At 47.8% G+C, this 21787-nt stretch overlaps 1 protein-coding gene across 3 annotated transcripts in view; it reads left to right on the top strand.

Moving 5' to 3' along the window:
* The window catches only part of LAMP3 (lysosomal associated membrane protein 3), a 41698-nt gene that overhangs the window by 251 nt on the left and 19660 nt on the right, over positions 1 to 21787 (top strand). For all 3 annotated transcript variants that reach the window (XM_035274610.3, XM_035274611.3, XM_035274609.3), the window contains exons 2-4: positions 10016 to 10725; positions 11871 to 11999; positions 19924 to 19981. In XM_035274610.3, coding sequence (XP_035130501.2) covers positions 10016 to 10725; positions 11871 to 11999; positions 19924 to 19981 — 897 coding nt within the window. The remainder of the gene's footprint in view (positions 1 to 10015; positions 10726 to 11870; positions 12000 to 19923; positions 19982 to 21787) is intronic.

Genomic DNA, 21787 nt, shown 5'->3' with positions numbered 1-21787 from the left:
TGGAGCCGCCGCGCTACAGGACGGCCTGCGGGTAGGGACACGGGGCGCGGCTAAGGGCGTCGCGGCTGGACCCTGTTTTCCGTGAGTTACTCAGAGCAGGTGTCAACTCCAAAGACGGTAACATTGTCCCTCGCTCCCAACAGGGTTCTGGGCGCCTTCTCAGGGATTGGATTTGAGAGATGGAGACCTGGGCCAGGGCTTGGGAATGGGGGTCTTGGCTTTGGTGCCCCGGAAAAGCGGTCCTGAGGTGCCTTCCTCCACATCACATGGGGTCTGACAGATTGTGCCATTTCAGAAAGGTGTAGGACAGAGTCTCAAAGACTTTTTTAAATTTATTTTTATTTATTTTATTATTATTGTTATATTATTATTTTGAGACAGAGTCTCACTCTGTCGCCCAGGCTGGAGTGCAATGGTGTGGTCTCAGCTCACTGCAACCTCTGCCTCCTGGGTTCAAGCAATTCTCCTGCCTCAGCCTCCCGAGCAGCTGTCGGGACCACAGGTGTGCCCCACTACACCCGGCTTTTTTCTTTTTTAGTAGAGTCAAGGTTTCACCGTGTTGGCTAGGCTGGTCTCGAACCCTTGACCTCAGGTGATCCACCTGCTTCGGACTCCCAAAGGGCTGGCATTACAGGCTTGAAATGCCATTGCATCCAGTTTTTTTGTTTGTTTGTTTTTGTTTTTTTGATGATCATTGTACTTCCCATCCCAGATGCTGTCTGGGACGCTGAGTTTTTGCTTATTTTATGTTCCGACCCTCCACTTTCACCAGAGCTTGTCCCCTTAGACGTTGAGTCCTCCTGGGTGCTGCGGTTCTGTTCCTGTGAGGAGGCTTACTGGTCATGAGAGAACTGCCTCCGTCCGCACCGCCCAGCTAACTGGCTCAGGCAGGGTGTGCGGTGGCCCTTGCTTGTAACGTGAATGCCAGGGATGTTACGGAAGCGGTGGGAAGGGTCACGCCAGCTGTCCTCACTGAGGCAGTTCTCCCTGTGCCACGCTTTCAGACTTACAGTTTCAGGTTCCCTTAGGAAACAGAAGAGGAAGTCATCATTATGCTTCACAGGGCAAGCTATTAAACAAGCAGAAAATCTCAGCCTCGCGGTAACCCACAGAGACCGGTCTGTGAGCGTTGGTTGGATGGATGGATAGGTTCAGAAACTGATTTATGTAGACAGGCCATGTGAGGTGGCTCAGCCTGCAATCCCAGCACTTTGGGAGGCCGAGGCGGGTGGATCACTTGAGGTCAGGAGTTCAAGACTAGCCCCCCCAACACGGTGAAACCATGTCTCTACTAAAAATACAAAAATTATTTGGGCATGGTGGTGTGCACCTATAATTCCCAGCTACTTGGGAGGCTGAGGCAGGAGAATTGCTTGAACCTGGGAGGCAGAGGTTGCAGTGAGCCGAGATCATGCCAATGCACCCTTAACCTGGTCACAGAGTGAAACTCTGTCTCAAAAAAAAAATAAATAAATATATAAAAATAAAAACACAGTGAGTATTGACAACCACAAGGGCAATTGGAGGGACAACGCCCACATAACCCATTCCTTTCTGAGCTGCTAATTCTCAGAGGTGAGCTGGGTGAAGGGTGCATGAGAGGTTTCTTCCTCAGAGGTGTGCTAGGTCCCAAGGCAGGTCAGTGTTGCATGGCCATCGTGGGGTCGCACGGAACTGGATTCAAAGCCTTGCCCTGACCCTTACTGTCAGGGAGGCCTTGTTCATGTCACCCAAGCTTTCTGGTGCTCAGTTCTCTCACTGAAAAATGGGGAGAATAATATCCTCTGCCGGGAGCACGCAGGAAACAAATGAGGTGGTGCCTGGAAAGCAGCTGTGGCGATTCTCTCGGTGATGTCAACCCACTTCTCCTGGGTGAATCCAGTCCCTCTCCCCATTCACCTCTCAGCCTCCTGCCCGTGAGTCCCTTCCAGCTCCTGCAGTGATTTTCTCAGTGAGGTCAACCCGCTTCTCCTGGGTGTCTCCAGTCCCTCTACCCATTCACCTCTCAGCCTCCTGCCCGTGAGTCCCTTCCAGCTCCTGCAGTGATTTTCTCAGTGAGGTCAACCCGCTTCTCCTGTGTCTCTCCAGTCCCTCTCCCCATTCACCTCTCAGCCTCCTGCCCATGAGTCCCTTCTTCACTCAGTACAGGCTCATCAGCACACAGTAATAGCAATGATGGCCATGGCTGACTGGCACTTTCTAGGTGCCAGGCTCTGTTCTCAGTGCTTTCATCCACAGAACAGCTTTGTAAGTTCTGCTAGCATCTCCACTTGACTTGTGAGGAAGCAGAAGCACAAAGAGGTTAAATAACTTGCCCATGGTCGCATAGCTAGCTAGTGACAGAGTCGAGCTTCGAACCAGAGTCTGTGCCCACAGCAGCTAACCCGTGTGCTTTATTCATGCACCTACTTACCTATAACTTATTTAGTCTCTTAAGAACCCTGAGAAGTAGATGCTATTCTTATCCCCATTTTACAGATGAGGGTACTGAGGCACAGGCAGGTTAGGGAATTGTTCATGGTCTCCCAGTTAGTGAGTAGCATTTCTTGACCGGCATTCAAGACGTCTGGCTTTGGCTGTGTGCAGTGACTCATGCCTGTGATCTCAGCACTTCGGGACTCTGAGGCGGAAGGTCGCTTGAGGCCGGGAGTTTGAGACCAGCCTGGACAACATAGTAGACTGTGTCTCAAGCAAAACAAAACAAAAACCAAGTCTGGCCTTGGGGTTCAGGCTCTGTACTACATGCAGGCCCCAGAAATACTTGTCAAATTGGAAATGAGAAAAGTCATCAGAAAGTTGTTGTTGTTGTTTTGAGATGGAGTTTCACGCTTGTTGCCCAGGCTGGAGTGCAGTGGTGCGATCTTGGCTCACTGCAACCTTCGTCTCCCAGGCTCAAGTGATTCTCTGGCCTCAGCCTCCTGAGTTGCTGGGATTACAGACACCCACCACCAAGCCCGGCTAATTTTGTATTTTTAGTAGAGATGGGGTTTCTCCATGTTGGTCAGGCTGGTCTCAAACTCCAGACCTCAGGCGATTCACCTGCCTTGGCCTCCCAAAGTGCTGGGATTACAGGCATGAGCCACTACGCCTGGCCAAATCATCAGAAAGTTTTGCTAGGAGAGACAGAACTTTTGGGTAAACTCTCTGAGTAATCTTTATCCAGTTAACTTGCTTCCCTGATCTCAAATTTTTCCCCCAGAAAATGGGGGGATTTAAGTTCATATCAGTTAAGTGTACGTTCAGTTACATGTAAGAGACAAGCCCAGAATAATAGTAGATTAAACAAGAGAGTTGCTTGTCACACTCTCACATGAAAACATGTCCAGAGAAATTCAGGTCAGTTCTAGTATGGGGGTGCTCCTCTGGGGACCTGTTATACTATATGTCAGTGCGGGGGTGCTCCACTGGGGACCTGCCACCCTATATGTGAGTGTGGGGGTGCTCTACTGGTGACCCAACATCCTCTATGTGAGTGTGGGGGTGCTCCACTGGGGACCCGCCATCCTATATGTGAGTGTGGGGGTGCTCCACTGGGGACCCGCCATCCTATATGTGAGTGTGGGGATGCTCCACTGGGGATGCGTAATTTTATATGTGAGTGTGGGGGTGCTCCACTGGAGCCCATCATCCTGTATGTGAGTGTGGGGGTGCTCCACTGGGGACTCACCATCCTCTGTGTGAGTGTGGGGGTGCTCCACTGGGGACCCACCATCCTATATGAGAATGTGGAGGTGCTTCACTGGGGACCTGCCATCCTATATGTGAGTGTGGGGGTGCTCCACTGGGGACCCACCATCCTGTATGTGAGTGTGGAGGTGCTTCACTGGGGACCCACCATCCTGTATGTGAGTGTGGGGGTGCTCCAGTGGGGACCTACCATCCTATATGTGAGTGTGGGTGTGCTCCACTGGGGACTCACCATCCTATATGTGAGTGTGGGGTTGGTCCACCGGGGACCCACCATCCTATATGTGAGTGTGGGGGTGCTTCACTGGGGACCCGCTATCCTATATGTGAGTGTGGGGTGCTCCACTGGGGACCCGCTATCCTATATGTGAGTGTGGGGGTGCTTCACTGCGGACCTGCCATCCTGTATGTGACTTCTACCTTCAAGTCTCCTAATGGTTCCACATGTCTGCTGAAGCTCCAGCTGTCACATACAAGTTGCAGACTGGCCAAAGGTGGAAAAACAGAAGGGCTATAGAAGGCGGGCCACACAGGTGCTTGAGCTGCCTTCGCCCAGCCTTCCCAGAAGGCCCACAGGAGCTTATCACTTCTCTTGCTTTTGCTGAACCTCAGTCACATGCTCCCACCCAGCCAGAAAGGAAGCTTAGACATAGAGCTCTTTATTCCAGGCAGCAAATGCTCAGCGGAAGCTTGAGGCTCCGTTAGAAAGAAGGGGAGGCTGAATTTGGGAAGAGTCGGCCAGCAGGCTGTCGCAGGGCTAGAACGCTTTCTGCTGTAGGGTTTCCTCTGCTGTCTCTGCTGCAGTCTGCTCGGGACCGCTTCTGCTGCCCCCACAGGTGCCAGAAAAGGTGCTGGGGGCTAAACTGTGGTTTCCTGAACCTGGACGTGGCCATGGGGCTCTTATTACTCGCTGACTGTGCTCCGCAGAGCTCTGCAGACACAGTGCAGTCTCTGAGGCCCACCAGGCCTGCTCCCTGCTGACCTCCCCTCCTCACCCCTCTTTCCCCATACTGTCCCTGTGTTCCCATGGTGCTGACCCCCTTGCTGTTCTTCAGACATGCAAGTCTTCTGAATCCTCTGCACCTTTACCCACCCTCCCCCTCCTTTCTGGAAACCATCTCCTCTCTTGTCTGCCTGAAGAATTTATCCTGGTGTTGGATTTCCACCCTATCCACACTCTCATAGTATCTGGAGGACATTTGTCAGTCAGGCACTGTGGTCCCTGCCTGTAATCCCGGGGATTACAGGGAGTCTGAGGCAGGCGGATCGCTTCAGCCTAGGAGTTTGTCCGGCCTGGGCAACATGGTGAAACTCTGTACAAAAAAATGCAAAGATCAGCTTGGTGTGGTGGCACATGCCTGTAGTCCCAGCTACTAGGGAGGCTGAGGTGGGAGGATCGCTTGAACCCAGGAAGCTGGGGCTACAGTGAGCCCTGAGCATGCCACTGCATTCCATCCTGGGAGAAAAACTTGTCACACTTCTGTGTCTACCTCACAGGGCCCCTGAGAACAAAGACCTACCCTGCAGTGCCTGGTGTGGGGCCTGCCTGAGAGGGGAACCCCTACATACTGTTGAGTGGTGTGGCAGGGAACTAACCAAAGGCTGTGTGGGAAGGGACTGGCTGTCAGGAAAATACCTGGGAAAGGTCCCTTGTGAGATCACTGACCTTCCCAGGGGACTGGGCAATGACTCATCTCACACCCACTGGTTGGAGGCGAACCAAAACCCCCCAATGCCTCTTCATGCAAATTTCCATCTAGTGGAGTCCAAGCAATGGGTCAAGGGCCTGGGGTGCTTGTTTGCTGAGTCTCCTGAATTCTAGAGAAGACAGGCTAGGGTGGGGTGGGGTGGGTGGGGGTGGGCAGAGGAGTGTGTGAACACCAGCATACGTTCTTCAAATAGAGGGAGGGTCGAGACAGAGTCTGAGCTACACCTGCCTTTGCTTCTTTTTTTTTTTTTTCTTAGACAGAGTCTCTCTCTGTCGCCAGGCTGGAATTCAGTGGTGCAATCTCAGCTCACTGCAACCTCCACCTCCTGGGTTCAAATGATTCTCCTGCCTCAGCCTCCCAAGTAGCTGGGACTACAGGCATGTACCACCATGCCTGGCTAATTATTGTATTTTTAGTAGAGACAGGGTTTCACCATGTTAGCCAGGATGGTCTCGATGTCTTGACCTCATGATCCACCCTCCTGGGCCTCCCAAAGTGCGGGATTACAGGCCGCCCACCACCCTCTTTCTAGGCCTCAGACAGACCTGTGACCTTGATTAAACCTCTACAGGGCCAAGCATCTCTTTTAAAAACTGTGACCCAATTGTGACAGAAATCAGTCATATATGTGTGGTCATGTACATAGGCCGTGTGTGTGGTCATGTACATAGAGTGGCTCATACGGGCTTTCTGAGCTACTTTACAATGCAGAGCAGCCCTACCCCAGTCGAAGCACCTGCCCATCTTTTTTCCACCACACTCCTACAGGGAGAGGAGGAGAGGCGGGGAGGGCCAGTAGAGGGAAGGAGAAGGGGTGAGAACTAAACTCCTCTGACAGGTTCAGTCTGTAACATCTGTGAACTTGGCACTTGTGGTTGAGCCATCTGCCAGCCCAGCCTTCTGTCCACCACCCAGAGACATACCTACACCTACACACACCAGACATCTCAACTGCCATCACCTCCAGCCACCCCACCAACGCTTCCTACATAGCAGGTACACCTTGACCAGGTACCACATGTCTTCTTGACCGGTTTAGGATGCTGTTCACTTGTGAACAACTAAGTGCTTCTTTTATTTATTTGAGCTCACTCATTACCACGAAAGAAGAGTCCTAGTTGCACCTTGAAAAAGACCTTTTTTTCTTTCTTTTTTTTTTTTTGAAGACAGGGTTTCACCATGTTGGTCAGAATGGTCTTGAACTCCTGACCTCAGGTGATCCACCTGCCTTGGCCTCCAAAGTGCTTGGATTACAGGCATGAGCCACCACGCCCGGCCTGCCTTTTTTTTTCAAAGGGTGCACTACTCAGTTTAGGAAATTGTACTCAGTTGAGAAGATTCTCTATTGCTTATAAATACCAGCCACACCCAGTAGGATTTTAGCAGAGATATGATCACCTCCCTAAGGGAACGACTCGCTAGTGATTTCTAGTCTCCTGGAGTTCTCTGAAGCCATCTTTATTTTTCACCACGAGTTAGTCCTGGAAGACATTTGAGAGTGAATTCTCTTTCTCCATAGTAATAGTATGAACCTAAAGAGACTCTTCGTGTTCGACCCAAGAACCAGCAATGCAGGTTTTGCCCAAATGAATGGCTCAAATAAATCTTCAGCAACACTCAACCTCCATTATAATCTCGAAGTGAAAAGTTTTTCTCCAAGCTCCACGACATTTGTATAAAGGTTCTATATATGTAGGGGTTTCACAAAAGTTTGCAAAGGAAACCTGTAGCCCATCAAACCTCCAACTCTCAAGTATCATGCATTTAACTTGACCAAATGAATACTTTAGATTCAAGAAAAGACTTAAATAATGACCTCAAATAACTTCATGTCACTGATAACAGTCGGTCTTTTTGAAAGGTTTTTAAGGCAACGTGAACTGATGCTTTTGTCTTTCCTATTTTGCAAACCAGCTGTACAGAAGTAATTCATGGGTTTTACTACTGGGCTTAAAGTTAGACCCCTTCTGGAAAAGAATCCCCATTTCAGCCCATGAACTTTTGAGATCCTCACTCAGGGTCATCATTATGAGGTTTTCCTGAATTGGAATCACTGGAAGGCACCCTCCTATTCCTCTCCCCTCTACTTTTGCGTCTTCTCTCACCATTCTTCCCTGAGACGCTCCACCTGCACCATCCCTCGAATCCAAGGGCAAGCTTTGATGCAGCTGCACAAGTGCCGGAGTCTCAGCCCCAGCTTCTACTCGTTGTGTCATGAAGGTCAAACGGCTGAAATCCTCCAAGCCCGAGTTTCCTCATTTGAAAGATGGATGACGTGGTGCCCACCAAAGGGTTTTTGGGAGAACTTGGTAAAAGGTGACCCTTGGCCTGAGGCCTTCCATGTAGTAAGCGTCCAGTAACTTGGAATTTAGATTGTTATTAATATCAGAAAAGTAACCACTTCGAAATGTATTGAATAGAGGAGGGAGATAGAAAAGGCAGGTATCGAAAATAATTCTGATTGGGTATGAACTTTGGGACTTTGTAAATACTAGCATGATCTCCTTTTTCTTACTCTGTGTTTTCCCAAGTCCCAGCCCAGCATAGGACAGCTCCAGCTCTCCTGAGTGTCTGTGGGTAAACACAGAGAAACCACAGAATTGAAGGGACACAGCCATCTCTCAGTGTGCCTGACCATAGACTCCTAAAGACATCATCTCTTTTCGTTGTTGCTGTTGTTGATTTGAGATGGAGTTTTGCTCTTGTTGGCCAGGCTGGAATACGATGGCACGATCTCAGCTCACTGCAACCTCTGTCTCCCGGGTTCAAGCCATTCTCCTTCCCCAGCCTCCCGAGAAGCTGCCTAGCTAATTTTTATATTTTTAGTACAGACGGGGTTTCACCATGTCAGCCAGGCTGCTCTTGAACTCCTGACCTCAGGTGATCGGCCCCTTGGCCTCCCAGAGTGCTGGGGTAACAGACGTGAGCCACCGTGCCCGGCCCATCTGTGTTTTGTTCACTTTTCTTGACCCGTATGTGCCTGGAAGGAGGCAAGAGTAGACCTATTCTAGTTGGAAAAGAAGCAGAGGCCTTCGGCCCTTACAGACAGGCTCTGGAGAGAATCCATGACCACAGTAGACGCTGTCTGTGTGCTTAATGGTCCATGAAGAGTTTTACTTAAATCAATTCATTTGAGCCTTACAATCATCCGAAAAGGCCTACAGTGAGCACATTCAGTCATTTATTTGTTCGATCCACATTTACTGAACTCCGTCTCTGCAAGGCACTGGTGGTGAAAACAGCACACAGTCCTCCCCTTCAGAGTACTCTGAGGCTACAAGGAAAGATCCTCGCCCAACAGATAAACCAAGAAGCAAACGTTTCATCAGGGAAACATTCGGCGGGTACGTACCGGCCGGGCTGATTATGAAATGTGTGCATGCCATCCCGATATCTAATTACAAGTTGTAACCAACGCGGCGAAAGCCACGAATGTAACACTGCAGTGAAGAATCATGGATATGATGACCTATTTTTTATGAGAGGACAAGATGCCCTGAGGAGCTGACATGGAGGCCAGAACAGAAAGGGCCGCTTTCTGAAATATCAGAGCGGCTGCCTTTGCTTTGGTGGTGGAGAAAGACTGGGCCACTCCAAAAGTTAAGTAAGAAAATGACATGAATTCGTCTATATTAAGAAAACAACAGGTGACAAGATTTGTTAAAAAAATGAAAAGGACTATGTTGTGAAAAGATGAATCTCCTGTCATTGGGAACATTTAAGGCTCCATTTGATGAACACATGACAAAGATCTGTAGGGATAATTTAGACATCAGATTAGGGTTCAGGGCTGGGCACAGTGGCTCACGCCTGTAATCCCAGCACTTTGGGAGGTCAAGGCAGGCAGATCATAAGATCAGGAGTTCGAGACCAGCCTGGACAACATGGTGAAACCTGTCTCTACTAAAAATACAAAAATTAGCCAGGCATGTTGGTTCACATCTGCCATCCCAGCTACTCACTAGGCTGAAGTGGGAGAATCGCTTGATCCTGGGAGGCGGAGGTTGCAGTGAGCCAAGATTGCACCACTGCACTCCAGCCTGGGTGACAAAGTGAGACTCTGTTTCAGAAAAATAAAAATAAAAAGATTAGGGTTTAGACTAAATGAGTTTTAAAACCCCTTTCAAACCTGGGATTATATGATTCTATTAAAACCGTATAACTCTGTAAAGCCTTATTACCATTTTTCCTGCTGACCAGCTCTGTCAGGTCACACAGCAGCTGTTTATCCAGGAACACTATTTTATGTCAACTGTCTGGACTCACATTTGAAGGAGGAGGATGAAGAGGCATTGGCACTTAGATACCTAGCTGAGCACGATTGCTTTGGTGTGTACTCGTACCGCACCCCACACAGGCAAAGGGGCTGGGTGCGGAAGAACGTCTGTGGGACGGCCATCACCCTGTAGAAGATGTGGATACGACCAGAACATGACCACCGCAGCCTAGTGGTAGACTCTGGTGATGTTTGCTTCATTTTTATACCCTCGTAAACTTCGCCCAACTATAAAAATATGCATGTCAGGGTTTTTTTATGAACAAATATCGAGATGGGGATGGGAGAGGGATTTTGTAAGCAACTGGTTAGTATTTTAACACTTTTGTCTCCTGCTTTTCAGTGATTTTGCAGGATGGCAGTCAAATGAGAGCAAAGGCATTTCCGGAAACCAGAGATTATTCTCAGCTCACTACAGCAGCCACAGTACAGGACACAGCAAAACCTGTCCTGCAGCCAGCGAACCAAGCACCTCCGCAAACCCTAGCAGCAAGACTGGTGGACGGTCACATCACCTCTCAAATAGCGTCCACAATGAAAACCCCAACAGACACCCAGGTAACTGCAAAGAGCACCGCAGCCACCAGCCCAGTTATCCACACCCTGGTCACAACCCAGCACACACCCGACCACTCACACACGGCTGCTCCAGTTACTGAAGCGACGGTTGGCCCCAGCTCAGCCCCTCATTCACAGCCAGCCACCATCACTCCACCAGCTCATACAGCCAGAACCAGTTCATCAACCATCAGCCACACAACTAGGAACGCCACCCAACCCAGTAACCAGACCATCCTTCCAGCAACTTTACCCACAACACCACGCAAAAGCACAGGCAGTCAGAAGCCCATTCAAACCACCCATGCCCCAGGCACAACTGCAGCCACACAGAGTACCACTGGGACAGCCCCGCCTGTCTCCACCATTCCTGCACCCACCCTCGCCCCTCAGCCAACGTCAGCCAAGACTGGAACTTACCAGGTTCTGAATGGAAGCAGACTCTGTATAAAAGCAGAGATGGGGATACAGCTGATCGTTCAAGACAAGGAGTCGGTAAGTGGGGGCCACAGGACTACAACGCTACCTTCAGAAAGTCTCAGTGGAGTTTGCCTTGCTAGGAATGAGCGTTCCCCACATCCCGTCTTTAAATTAAGCAAGTTGCCGTGAGCTCATTAAAAGGTACTCCATTAAAAGGTGATTATGTTGTAGGATATACATGGAGATAGAAACTAATTTTCTATTTTCTGTTTGGAGAGAGGAAGGCAAACAAATAAATAAATATTCACACCCCTCACTTTGAGCCAACATGGGCAGAGTGTCCTGGAAGGTTCAGCGTTGATCTGAGCCCCTCCCTACCACTCCAGGATTTCCAAGCCTCATATCCTTTCCTGTGAAATGAGAGCTTAAGTCAGACGGTCCCTATGGCTCCAGGCATTATTATATGACATTAATATGGAAATCCACATTAACAAGAAGATGGAAAGGGAGAGGGGTTGTGATTACTCAAGGTACTGAAGGGATCACTAAAACAATATTTTCTTTGTCTGCAAACTTTAATGATTTCAAATGAAACTTCCACATCCAGGTTGTCATTTGACACAAAGGTACCTTACAGAGCAAAGCCTTCCCTACAGTATCATTTACCATGTTTGACTTAACATAAATTCCATGTTGTTTCTCAGGAATATACCTGCTATCAATTATTTACAAAGGAACTCCTCTTTGTGGGTGAATTCCTCTTTTTTTTGAGATGGAGTCTCGCTCTGTCACCCAGGCTGGAATGCAGCTCACTGCAACGTCTGCCTCCTGGGTCCAAGCAATTCCCCTGCCTCAGCCTCCCAAGTAGCTGGGATTACAGGCACCTGCCACCATCCCCGGCTAATTTTTTGTAGTTTTAGTAGAGATGGGGTTTCACCTTGGCCAGGCTAGTCTCGAACTCCTGACCTCAGGTGATCCACCCACCTTAGCCTCCCGAAGTGCTGGGATTACAGGCATGAGCCACCATGCCCGGTGAGAACTCTTTAAGAAAGCTTTCCAACAGAACAGTTTGGAAATGAGAGGTGTTGTCTGGGGACTCTGCAGTTCTCCAGTGAATACTCAGCTTTAAGTTCCAGGCTCATCTACTAGCCTGTGCTCTGGTTATCTAGCTAGAGTTTTCTTCTACCTCTCACTTAGCTAATCTCTCTTACTTGGTTTAGGTTTTTTCGCCTCGGAGATACTTCAACATCGACCCCAACATAACCCAAGCCTCTGGGAACTGTGGCACCCGAAAATCCAACCTTCTGTTAAATTTTCAGGGTGGATTTGTGAATTTCACATTTACCAAGGTGAGGCCTGAGCTCCTTTGCACAAACTACACAAACAGAATACTCAGCTTTCCCTCTCCCTCATCCTGGGGCCCGGGGTGCAACCCCACACCTCAGTTTGAGATCTTTGTTGATAAGAGTGAGGCTCTTGGGGATGGAGAGGAGCAAATGTCGACATCTTATATTTGCCTTCTTCCCACTTCAGCTCCTTCCGTGCAGCCCAAGAAGGGTTTCAGGGCCTCTTAGGGGAGACTTGGCCTCTGGGGAACTTCAGCACCCATGCGCTTTGCAAACCAGCCAAAGGAGGAAGTGAGCAGATGAATAAACCTGCAGAAATTCCCAGTGGACAGCAGAGGAACAGGGTTATTCAAAAGGCAAAATCAAATGTCAGAACAGGTTCTTTTCAACCACAGTAGGCAGAACTCAGGGCTGGACCAGGCACCGAGTTTCCCAGAGCATTCCCTGGAAGGGGCAGGCAGTGAAGCAACGTGGACAGAGACTGAGGTCAGAGAGTCTCACTGCAGATTTGGCTCTGTCGCTTGCTCTCCTTGTGGTATTGCGCAGGCAACTTCACCTGTCTGGGCTTTATTTTAGCCTTTGAAAAATGGAGGAAAGGACTTCGAGTTCGCCTCTATAAAGAGCATGCCCCGTACATGGTAAGTGGTGGGCACTCAAGAGGCACAGCTGCAGTTGCAGTGATTAAAACGGGCAAATGTCTTGCAGACCAGAGTGGGCTGGGCTGGTCATCCCACTCCCTAGGGAGAGACTTGCCTCTGCTCGCCCCAGAGTGTCCTTCAAATAGCCCCAGGAAGAGCTGGGAGGAGGCGCTGAGAGGCCCCTTGCAGCTGGGATTAGCTGCAGGATCTCAGGGGAGCTGCGGCTTGTTTCCCAGTCTGTAAGATGGAAATAATTACATCTACTTAGTAGGGCCTTTGGGAGGATTAGAAGCAGGTGGTTAAACTGTCTAGCATAGCATGTAACGACGTTCATTGGAGGGTGGTGGTTCTGATTGTTGTCATTATTACCTTGGTCTCAAAGGCTTTATTCTCCTGGTGAATGCTAAGGTAGAGTTTGCATTTGAGAAATCAGTGGTTTCGTTTTGGGAGCAAGTGAGAAGGACACAATCCTTCATACATAACCCCTCAGACCAAACGGGGAAGACATTCAGGGTAGAATAACTGCTCTATCCCTGGAACATTGAAGTTAAACTATAGAGATGACAAGAATTTCTTTTTTTTTTTTTTTTTTTTTTTTGAGATGGCGTTTCACTCTTGTTGCCCAGGCTGGAATGCAATGGCACGATCTCAGCTCACTGCAACCTCTGCCTCCCGGGTTCAAGCAATTCTCCTGCCTCAGCCTCCCAAGTAACTGAGATTACAGGTGTGAACTACAACACCCGGCTAATTTTATATTTTTAGTAGAAAGGGATTTCATCATGTTGGTCAGGCTGGTCTTGAACTCCTGACCTCAGGTGATCCACCCGCCTCAGCCTCCCAAAATGTTGGGATTACAGGCAAGAGCCATCGCACCCAGCCCAAGAATTTCTTTAAAACTCACTGGGCTGGATATAGTGGTGTGAGAATCACTTGAGTCCAGGAGTTTGAGACCAGCCTGGGAAATATATCAAGACCCTGCCTCTACCAAAGAAAAAACATAAAATTATAAAATTAGCTGGGCGTGGTAGCACATGCTCGCAGCCCTACTCAGGAGGCTGAGGTGGGAGGACTGCTTGAGCCCAGGAGGTCAAGGCTGCAGTGAGCAGTGATTGCACTAATGCTCTCCAAAAAAAAAAAAAGTCACTTTGGCAAAATAGCAGAGGATACAGACACAGGCATTATGCTTCAGGTTCAGGGCTCAGTTCCACGCAGACCACTGCCCACTGCCCATGTGACTAATTGCCTAATGGAAGGCAGCAACAAACTTCAGCATTCGTGGCACACAAGGGCGGGCAGCTGCTGCTGGGCCTCAGTCAGACGTGCAGAGGTTTCTTTGACACTTTCAACCTCTGTTTTTGTTACTTTCTTCTGTTTCTTGATGTTGCTGCTTTCTCAACCAGCACCTCTCACCAACGACAGTGTTAACATTTGAGGCCAGATAAGTCTTGGGTGGGGACTGCCTTGTGCCTTGAAAACGGTTTAGCCTCATTGCTGGCTTCTGTCTACAAGATGCCAGGAGCAACTACCCACCCCCAGTCTGACAACTCCGAATGCCTGCAGACATTGTCACATGTCTCCTGGGGGGCAAAAATCATCTGCGGTTGAAAACCGTGGCTCTGGAGAAAAGTAGAACCTTAGAAAATACGAGTTCATTTATGATGATATAATAGATGTGATGAGAGCCAAGTTGTAGAATGATAAATGGATGTTGATCAGGCCTGATTCATCAACCCGTTTATTAGTGAGAATTTACTGAGCACCAACCTTGTCCCTAACAATGAGCTTGGCTATGAAAGAAAAATAACAAATATAGGCTATGGTTCCAGCTTTCCGTTTGTAGGTTTTTGTTTTTGAGATGGGGTTTTTCTCTTGTTGCTGAGGCCGGAGTGCAATGGCATGATCTCAGCTCACTGCAACCTCTGCCTCCCGGATTCCAGAGATTCTCAGCTTCCCAGGTAGCTGGGATTACAAGCAAGCGCCACCACACCCAGCTAATTTTAGTATTTCTTAGTAGAGATGGGGTTTCACCATGTTGGCCAGGCTGGTCTCAAATTCATAACCTCAAGTGATCCACCTACCTCAGCTTCCCAAAGTGCTGGGATTACAGGCATGAGCCACTGGACCCGGCCTGGTTTGTAGTTTTTTTAATTGAAATACTACCAATGACAACAACACAAAATCAGTCGCTTGTCCTCATTGTTCAATCAAGACAAATTATCGATAGCATTTGCTCTGTGACCATGGACAGGCTGAGCCTCAGTCCCTCTTCTATAAGATAGGGCCAATGAGTACTTACTTTGCTGAACTGTCATAAGACTGCACTAAGCTGAAGTATGTAAAGGTATTCAGTGTGGTATTTGCCCCCTAGTGAGGTCAGGAGAGGTGGATTTCCTTTCTTTTTTCCCTCAGTTTCTTTTTTTTTTGAGTTGGAGTCTCCCTCTGTAGCCCAGTCTGGAGTGCAGTGGCGAGATCTCAGCTCACTGCAACCTCCACCTGCCTGGTCCCAGTTCAAGCAATTTTCCTACCTCAGCCTCCCAAGTAGCTGGGATTACAGGCATGAGCCACCATGCCCAGCTAATTTTTGTATTTTTAGTAGAGATGGGGTTTCACCATGTTGGCCAGTCTGGTCTTGAACTCCTGACCTCATGATCCACCTGCCTCAGCCTCCCGAAGTGCTGGGATTACAGGTGTGAGCTACCGCACCCAGCCTCAGTTTCATTTTTTAGAGAACTGAAAACATTTCCCTGTCGGTTTCTCCTTTGGTGAGGGGGACATGCTGAAAGCTGTTGGGACCCTTCAAGTTCAAGATAACATTCATCTCTTCCCCCACCTGGTGGGATAGTTGCTTTTAACACATGCTTCCATAAGCGTGGCCTGTGCTCAGCACCATTCCTTTCTCCTCCACCCCTTTGGCTGGCAGCTTTAGGTCTCTAGCTCTGGCTCACAACATAGGGAAATCAACCAGCACAAGGGGCGAGGTGCCAGGGTCGGGCAGGGCACTGGCCAGCTGAGGTCTTGGAATCAACGCTGCAGACCCACCTGGTGTTTCCCCAGAGCTTTTTTTTTTGAACCAGCCCCTCCCTCTATCACCCAGGCTGAAGTGTGGTGGCACCATCATAGCTCACTGCAGCCTCGACCTCCTGGACTGAAGTGATCCTCCCACAGTAGATGGGACTACAGGTACATGCCATCATGCCCAGCTAATTTTTGTAATTTTTGTAGAGATGGGTTTTCATCTGTTGCTGAGACTGGTCTCCAGAGCCTTTGAGGGGCGTTTGGAACCCTCTTGGCCTGTGGGCTGGGCTTCTGAGGACCGGGATCAGTGTTCAGGTGTCAACACCCTCAGAGCGCACCACTTAGAACTCCCCCAGTCATGTACTTCCCGTGCCTCATTTCCCCTGGTACTTTTTCCTCTGCCTGGAAGGCCCCTCCCACCCCTCAGCCCCGTTAGCATTCATCCTCAAAATAACTCAAATATCATCACCCTGTAAAGTTCCCCCTTCCCGACTTCCACGTCAGGTACACTGAGAGACTTCCTCCTCTTAGTTCCGTGAGTTTGTTCATTGTTCCTCAACACTCATCAATGTACTTGCCACTCATTTTGCCATCCCCAAGGCAAAGTCTATGGCTCATTCATATCGCTCTCTAGTGCCCACCCCGACTCTGTATGTAGTTTATCTTTAGCAAACATCTGATGAACAAATGAATCCATGAAAGAGAAAATCTACACTTTGCAGGGAACTCTGGGTCAGAGTCCCAAAAAGTAGATCACAGGTTCCTTTTGCTGTGTCCGGAACAAAGCTTTCCTGATTTAGTACAATGTTGAGCAAAAAAGGCGTGATTGATGCTGAAGACGAAATTCACATCCTGAACATCTGGGACTCTGAAACTTCCATCGTATGTTTTGCAGAAGTGGACGGGGGTACCTTAGGATCCCACGTCATTGGCATGCTGGCATCCTGGGCAGGATGAATTGGCTGGTACAAAGGCAGACATGTTGATGGACCCTCAGTTTTGCTAAGGAGGATGTTAAGGTTCCTCCACGGATTAACAAAGGACCACAGAGCCCAAAATATTTACAGAAAAAGTTCACCAAAGACGATTCCTTTTCCTTTAAGATCATCCTGTAACACATGAACTCTATAGAGAAAAGTGGCGCAATTGTCTAACTAAGCCTCATTCCATAGCACAAGTTACGTAAAACTTGGAATCTTTTTTTTTCTGGGAAAGAAATATTTAATAGGGACTTATAAACAGAAGCCATGTCTGTCTTGAATGGTGGTGAGACAAGACGGTATACCCCACGCCATGAATACCAGATGGAAAGGGTGATTCAGAAAGGGTGTGTAGGGCAACTGAAGTACGATAGTGTCAAGTCAAACTTGGAATCTTAAGAAAACTAAATATCCCCCCGCCTTTTTGTTTACATGAATCCACCTAACAGATACTTTTCCTTTACCCTCAAGATAGACATCGTGGCTGGACATACCAGCTCATACCTCAAGCCTTATTCCTTGTAATCCCAATACTTGGAGAGGCCAAGCAGGGAGGATCTCTTGAGGCCAGGAGTTCAAGACTAGCCTGGGCATCATAGTGAGACTCCATCTCTATAAAAAACTTTTTTAAAAAATTAGCTGGCTGTGTATGCTTATAGTCCCAACGGCTTGGGAGGCTCACACAGGAGGATCACGTGAGCCCGGCAGGTTGAGGCTGCAGTGAGCAAAGATCTTGCCACTGCACACCAACCTGGGTGACAGAGGGAGACTCTGACTCAAAAAAGAAAAAAGTTAGACATCAGCTTGGTTCTAGTCAACATTTGGCTAATTTTGACTCAGCCAAAATGGAGAGAAATCTGAGTACAGGTTCCAGACTCTGTCCTGCGTGTCAGTAAGATAAACTAGCCGTGACTGTGTGCACTCTGCTTGTGGAAGGCCTCACTGTTTGATCAGCCCCAGAAAGCAGGGATTCTTGTGGAACAGCAGCGGCCCTGTCTGTCAGGGACTGTTCATGGGTGTTCAGCCTGTGCGTTCAGAAGGGCTCATGCTGGTTTTCATGCTTTGCCGTTGCCAGATGAGCTTCTTGATTTTGAACAAGTGGCCTGCACTTCCATTCTGTTCTAAGCCCCAGAAATTCATTCTGTAGCCGGTCCTGCTTCCCATCAATGGATATAGGCTTCAGCTGCATTTCAGGGAATGTGAGAGTAAATTCCCACATAATGAATTTTTGTTCTATACCCACACGTCCCATGGAGGAAAATGCAGGGCAGGCTGTTGCTTTGTCTCACTTACAAACTATGTGCATCTGAGGTAGATGCTTTAACTCTTCCGAGTCTCTTTGTTCTCAGCTGTAAAATGGTCTGATAATACTGAATCTGTCTCGGGGTTGTTGTAAGGATCAAATGAGCCAATGTCAGTGAAAGCTGCACGTGGCGAATTGTGAAACCCTCACAGAAATGCCAATCATGTTTTCTTTCGGTGGGACAAGTCAGGGAGATACCAAAGGGAAGGGAAGATTCCAAGAGGCCTCTGAGGAGTCAGCTGACCTCATCACTGTTCCAACGCTCCTCAAATCAGTCTTACAGTGTAGCCTGAGCCGTTTCCAAAACAAAGCTGTGCTTATGTCACTGCCCTGCTTAAAACCCTTCAATGGGTCTCCTTGCCCTTAGGGATGGGGAGGGGTTCTTGTAACCCTGACTGTGGACCCTGAAGTATAAGTATCTCTTCTATTAAAAGAGGCTCCAGATCAAAAAAAAAATTACCCTTAATAAATGGTATGTAAAAGCAACACAAAGATGGTATCTAAAAGAGAGGTTTCTCCCTAAAGTAAATGGAGGGTCCAAGGGCACGGTTCAACTTGCCCTCAAGACCCAAGAGCCTGAGCGCCTTGAAGGAGGCAAGCAGGTCCTTTCCCAGGACCTAGAGCGATGCCTGGCATGGGGTGGGTATGAAAGACTCGGAGGCAGGCAGAGCTGGAGGTCATATCTTCCCCTGCCACCTTTTAGAGCTGTGACCTGGACAAGTCACCCAGACTCATTTTCTCTCATGGTTATGGTGAGATTTAAATAAAGCAAGTGCATGGAAGTGCCTGAGACAGCACCCAACACAGGGTGCAAAGCTGGAGTGTGATAGGTGCTGCTGTGATAAGAATTGTAGGGTCTGGAGCTCAGTGTGTCAGTATCAGTGACCTTCCTGCAACAGTTCGCATTTATGGAACCCTCTGATTGTGTGACGAATCAACACATTATCCACTAAGCACATACAAATGAACTCTAATGTGGTCAAGATTAGTGTCGTTAAGTTTCTCTAATGACTATATTTGAACCTTCTAGAACTAACTCAGTTTCAGGTTCTGATTTGGGGTGCTCTGTCATTTCTGTACCTCTTACTCGTAGATAGTTTTCTAATGAATGTTTAAAACAATGTGGATCACCTCGATTAAAAAATAGAAACTCCCTTTTTAGCATACCCTTTTATACCCCAAATCAGTTCCCTCGAAGGTTCCATTCCCTTTGGTTTTACAGGGCTGTTTTGTAGTTTGTTTTTGTTTTCATGGGAAGATAACTTCTAGATGAAATGTGGGGGTGCTGCTTTGTGTTTAAAATACAACCACTTGGGGTTCTCTTCTAGAGAATACCCAGGCTTCTCAGGGTAAGGCATTTCTTCCCATAATCCCTTTCAGTGGCCCCATTTAGCCATTTTGAAGATATAGGCCCATTAATCTGTGTAAAGCCACTGACACCCTACATAGGAACAAGCACACACCATTTTGTATACATTGTTTTTCCCAGAGGGGTTATGGACCCGGTGAGGTCCACCCATGGTATTCTTAAGGATGAGCCTTCTAAGCCAGATAGATGGCCTTAAAAATGAAAGGATGAGTGGCCTCAGGATAAGAATTCCTACCCTTAGGCGGTAATTGCTAGTAAAAGCTTAATATATGCTCCTCCTGCTCTTCTACCTTCCTGATGGACTTGCATTTTAACAGGGAGAAGTTTGGCCCAGCTGAAGGGACTCAAATTGTACTGGTGGAATTTGCATATCAGGCCCTAGCAACCAGTATGCCGTAGGGGAATTGGGGGCCAGGGGAAAACTGTTAGTTATTATTTATTTATTTTGTGGTATGTTTACTTTTTTGGAATTTTCATAATTTTCAATTATGACCCAGTACCAAGTACCTCCCAAGCCCTTATATCTAGATTTAACAGCTGGAATCTGAACAAAGTTTGTAAAACAAGATTGTAAACATATGAATAGAGATTACCCAAAGGTTAACCCTCTACTGTTTTACAGGATGAAAAATCCTATTATATCAGTGAAGTGGGAGCCTATCTGACCGTCTCAGATCCAGGTCAGTATGTACAGAATGCCCACTCTACCAGCAATGGCGCTGTTTCTGGTTAGCTCACTGTGCATCCCATTGAGTCTGCTCATGTTTGATGCTGTTTTCTTTGTTTTTTTTTTTAGACAGAGTCTTGCTCTGTCTCCCAGGCTGTAGTGCAGTGGTGTGATCTCAGCTCACAGCAACCTTTGCCTCCCAGGTACAAGCGATTCTCCTACCTCAGCCTCTCAAGTAGCTGGGATTACAGGCGTGCAACCAACTAATTTTTGTATTTTGTATTTTTGTATTTTTAGTAGAGACCAGTTGGCGAGACTGGTCTCGAACTCCTGACCTCAGGCGATCCGCCCACCTCAGCCTCCCACAGTGCTGGGATAACAGGCATGAGCCATGAGGCCAGCCAATGCTGCTTTGAAGGAACAGACTGAGAAAGCAGCCAGCAGTGTGATTTTGAGGGACTTTACTATGCCCTCTGTGTGCTGTGGTTTCCCCATCTGCTCATAAAGGAGGCTGGACTAGATTACGTCAGCGATTATGATTGGCAACCATAAAGAGTTTAGTGGCTTTTTGACAGAGTTGCTGCTGATAGTGCAGTTTATTCCATACTCTGGGAATCTACATTCATTCTACTAAAATGTAGTTAGTGCCTGCTAGGTGCCAAGCCCTGTATTAGGCACTGGGGACCCATAATTTTTCTAACTAATAGTTCTTACCCTCATGGAGCTTACATTCTAGAAGAGGGAGAGGACAACAACAGATTAAATGATGACACAGTACCCCACACACCTTATTCCCAATCTCACACACGTTAAATGACACAGTACCCCACACACCTTATTCCCAATCTCACACACGTTAAATGACTCAGTACCCCATACACCTTATTCCCCATCTCACGTTAAATGACACAGTACCCCACACACCTTATTCCCAATCTCACACACATTAAATGATAACACAGTATCCCACACACCTTATGCCCAATCTTACACATGTTAAATGACTCAGTGCCCCACACACCTTATTCCCAATCTCACACACGTTAAATGACTCAGTACCCCACAAACCTTATTCCCAATCTCACACACGTTAAATGACTCAGTACCCCACACACCTTATTCCCCATCTCACGTTAAATGACACAGTACCCCACACACCTTATTCCCCATCTCACGTTAAATGACACAGTACCCCACACACCTTATTCCCCATCTTACATACATTAAATGACACCGTACCCCACACACCTTATTCCCAATCTCGTACATATTAAATGATGACACAGTACCCCACACACCTTATTCCCAATCTCACACACATTAAATGACACAGTACCCCACACACTTTATTCCCAATCTCACACACATTAAATGACACAGTACCCCACACACCTTATTCCCCATCTTACATACATTAAATGACATAGTACCCAAGACACCTTATTCCCAATCTCATGTTAAATGACACAGTACCCCACACACCTTATTCCCAATCTCGCACACATTAAATGATGACACAGTACCCCACACACCTTATTCCCAATCTCGCACACATTAAATGATGACACAGTACCCCATACACCTTATTCCCAATGTCACACACATTAAATGACACAGTACCCCACACACCTTATTCCCAATCTCACACACGTTAAATGACTCAGTACCCCACACACCTTATTCCCAATCTCACACACGTTAAATGACTCAGTACCCCACACACCTTATTCCCAGTCTCACACACGTTAAATGACACTACCCCACACACCTTATTCCCAATCTCACACACGTTAAATGACACAGTACCCCACAGACCTTA

The sequence above is a fragment of the Callithrix jacchus genome, chromosome 15 (genome assembly GCF_049354715.1).
Source record: "Callithrix jacchus isolate 240 chromosome 15, calJac240_pri, whole genome shotgun sequence".
In the NCBI taxonomy this organism is placed as follows: Eukaryota; Metazoa; Chordata; class Mammalia; order Primates; family Cebidae; genus Callithrix; species Callithrix jacchus.
Note: the sequence above shows the minus strand (reverse complement) of the source record. Positions and strands in the feature narration are given on the sequence as shown.